Below are 2,935 nucleotides of genomic sequence, written 5' to 3' on the forward strand. Positions count from 1 at the left end.
CATTCCACACTTAGCGTATCCATCTCACACCTAGGTATATTTCTCAACACCTGTGATAACCATCTCACCACACTATGGTACATCTCACACCTGGGATACATCTCACACCCTGGTTACATCTCACAATAGGTACATCTGCACCACCTGGATACATCTCACAAATTATGGTACATCTTCACACCTGGGACTACATCTCACAAATTAGGTACATCTCACACCTGGTACATCTCACAACCTGGGTACATCTCACACCTGGTACATCTCACAAACTCAATAGGTATATCTCACACCTGGATACATCTCACAAATTAGGTTATATCTCACTACCTGGATTACATCTTCACCACCTAGGACATCTCACATTCTACGTATATTCCACACCTGCATACATACTTCACACCTGGATACTCTCACACCTGGGTACTCTCACAAATTAGGGTACATCTCACACCTGGATACATCTCACAAATAGCGTACATCTCACACCTACGCGTATATCTCACACCTGGATAGCATCTCTACACCTAGTAATCTCACACCTGCGGATACATTTCACACCTGGGCTACATCTCACAAATAGGTACATCTCACACCTGGATTACATCTCCACAAATAGATACATCTCACACCTGGATACATCTCACACCTAGTACATCTCACACCTGGCATACATCTCACAAATAGGTACATCTCACACCTGCGATACATCTCACAAATAAGTACATCTCACACCTAGCGTATATGCTCACCACCTGGATACATCTCACACCTAGCGCTACATCTCACACCTGGATACATCTCACACTGGATACATCTCACCACCTGGGTACATCTCACACCTGCGATACATTCTCACAAATAGCATACATCTCACACCTGGATACATCTCACACCTAGTACAGTCTCAACCTGGCATACATCTCCACATGCCGCGGTACATCTCACCCTGGATACATCTCACACCTGGGTACATTCTCACACCTGGCATACATCTAAAATAGTACATCTCAGCACCTGGTAATACATTCTCCCAAATAGGCTACATCCAACACCTGGATACATCTCACACCTGGATACATCTCACACCTGCCACTGCGGATGTAATGACTCTCTCTCTCTCTCTCACCTGCGTCTCACACACACCCCGCGCGCGTCTCACACCTGGGTACGTCTCACACCTTGCCTGCCACGGTGTGATGAGTTCTTCTCTCTCTCCTCTCCCCTCTCTCTCCTCTCTCTCTCGTCCTCCCTCTCCCTCTCCTCTTCTCTTTCTCTCTCGCTCTCTCTCTCTCTCTCTCTCTCCCTCTCACCTCTCCTCTCTCCCTCTCCCTCTCCTTCTCCCTCTCCCTTCTCCCTCTCGCCTTTCTCGCTCTTCGCTCTCGCTCTCGCTCGCCTCGTGTGAGATGCGAGATGCGGAGAGGTGTGAGATGCGAGATGCGGAGAGGTGTGAGATGCGAGATGCGGAGACGTGTGAGACATGTGCGAGTGTCCGAGACGCGCACGGGTGCAAGATAGACACGGGTCAAGGGAGCGTGTGAGACGCGGCGCCATCTAGCTGCGCCCGACGAAGATTCCGCTGATGTTTACAATATGCAATTAACGCTGAAATTGGGGGGTTGTGCATTTTTAAATGTATGAAATGGTAAATAATATAAAACATTTAAATATGTTAGAATAGGTGAATTAATTCAAATTACATTAAAAAAGGGGGCATTCATGCGATAAAAAAAGGATGATATATTACGTTGTGACGTCAGCCGTTAATAAAAAGAATCTAAAGTGTGCTGCTTTTCTTATGCAATGGTAACACTTTTGAATGCCTACTTTTAAAGGTTTAAAAATGTGAATTTGCAATATGAATTTTCCATTGATTATTTGCAGATACTTCTCAAGTAAGCCAACAGAGTACAGTGCTGATAGTAGGAGTATGGATGGAGAATGTGACCACGATGGTGAAGGTAATAGGTCTAATCAAGCTATTACAATTAAGCTAATCAAGATCTTAATTTTGGGTTTTCATTGGTACGTAGAGACGATGTCTGAAATTTAGTATAATTTGTCAAAATTGTACCTCAAATTTTGGCCTCGAAGATGTTCTTCAGTGTATATCAGTTGTATGAATAGGCATGGTGATAACTACATACTCCTCACATGCTGGCTATTTCGTTCTGGCTAAAATAACTGAGCTCGTACTCATACAGTTTGAAACGTTTGCACCGATCAAATGCAGCATCTCCCCGACTATACAACATTTATTTGTAGCGTGTTAGTAGTTTACATTTCCGCTCTGTACGTTTGAATGGAATTGCAGCGAATCTGCAATGCATTTATCCGATTTTTTCTTTGCATTTATCAGACTTTTCATCCATGAGAAAGACTTGTATTCGTATTTGAATTAAATGCAATAAAGATGAAATAATCTAATGCGTGCTTCACTGATGCTGCAGACTCACAGCTGTCCAGTAACGTCTCATCACCAGAGCAGATGGGAGAACAGCAGCAGGGTCTGGATATGAATGACCTGCGGTCAAGGGATCTGTGTATAGCACCAGTCAAAATGAATGCTCAAAAAACCAAACAGTTGATGCAGGTAAGTCCAACCCCCCCTCCCCCTCTCTCACCATCCATCCCTCTCTCCCCTGCCCTCGTCCTTTCTCTCTCTCTCTCTCTCTCTCTTCTCTCGTCTCACATCTCTCCTCCTCTTCTCTGTCTTCCTCTCTCTCTCCCCTCTCTCCCGCTACACGAGACGTTACCTATACTATAACACGATCTCTCTCCTTTGTCTCTCTCTCTCCTCCTCCTCCACCAGGAACGACGCTTACCCAGCCGCGACAGGTATATATATAACACACTCTCTCTCTCTCGTCTCGTCTTCCCGCGCTACGAGGAGTACGTTACCATATATATAACACATCTCTCTCTCGTCTCTCATCGC

The 2,935-nt window shown here is 45.0% G+C and overlaps 1 protein-coding gene across 1 annotated transcript in view; it reads left to right on the top strand.

Moving 5' to 3' along the window:
* LOC106808059 overlaps positions 1-2,935 on the top strand; it is a 15,803-nt gene that overhangs the window by 7,986 nt on the left and 4,882 nt on the right. Inside the window, exons 7-8 of the mRNA XM_014810617.1 lie at positions 1,882-1,958; positions 2,448-2,590. Of these exons, the coding sequence (XP_014666103.1) occupies positions 1,882-1,958; positions 2,448-2,590 (220 nt within the window). The remainder of the gene's footprint in view (positions 1-1,881; positions 1,959-2,447; positions 2,591-2,935) is intronic.

This window comes from Priapulus caudatus, unplaced genomic scaffold (genome assembly GCF_000485595.1).
Source record: "Priapulus caudatus unplaced genomic scaffold, Priapulus_caudatus-5.0.1 Scaffold251, whole genome shotgun sequence".
NCBI lineage: Eukaryota > Metazoa > Priapulida > Priapulimorpha > Priapulimorphida > Priapulidae > Priapulus > Priapulus caudatus.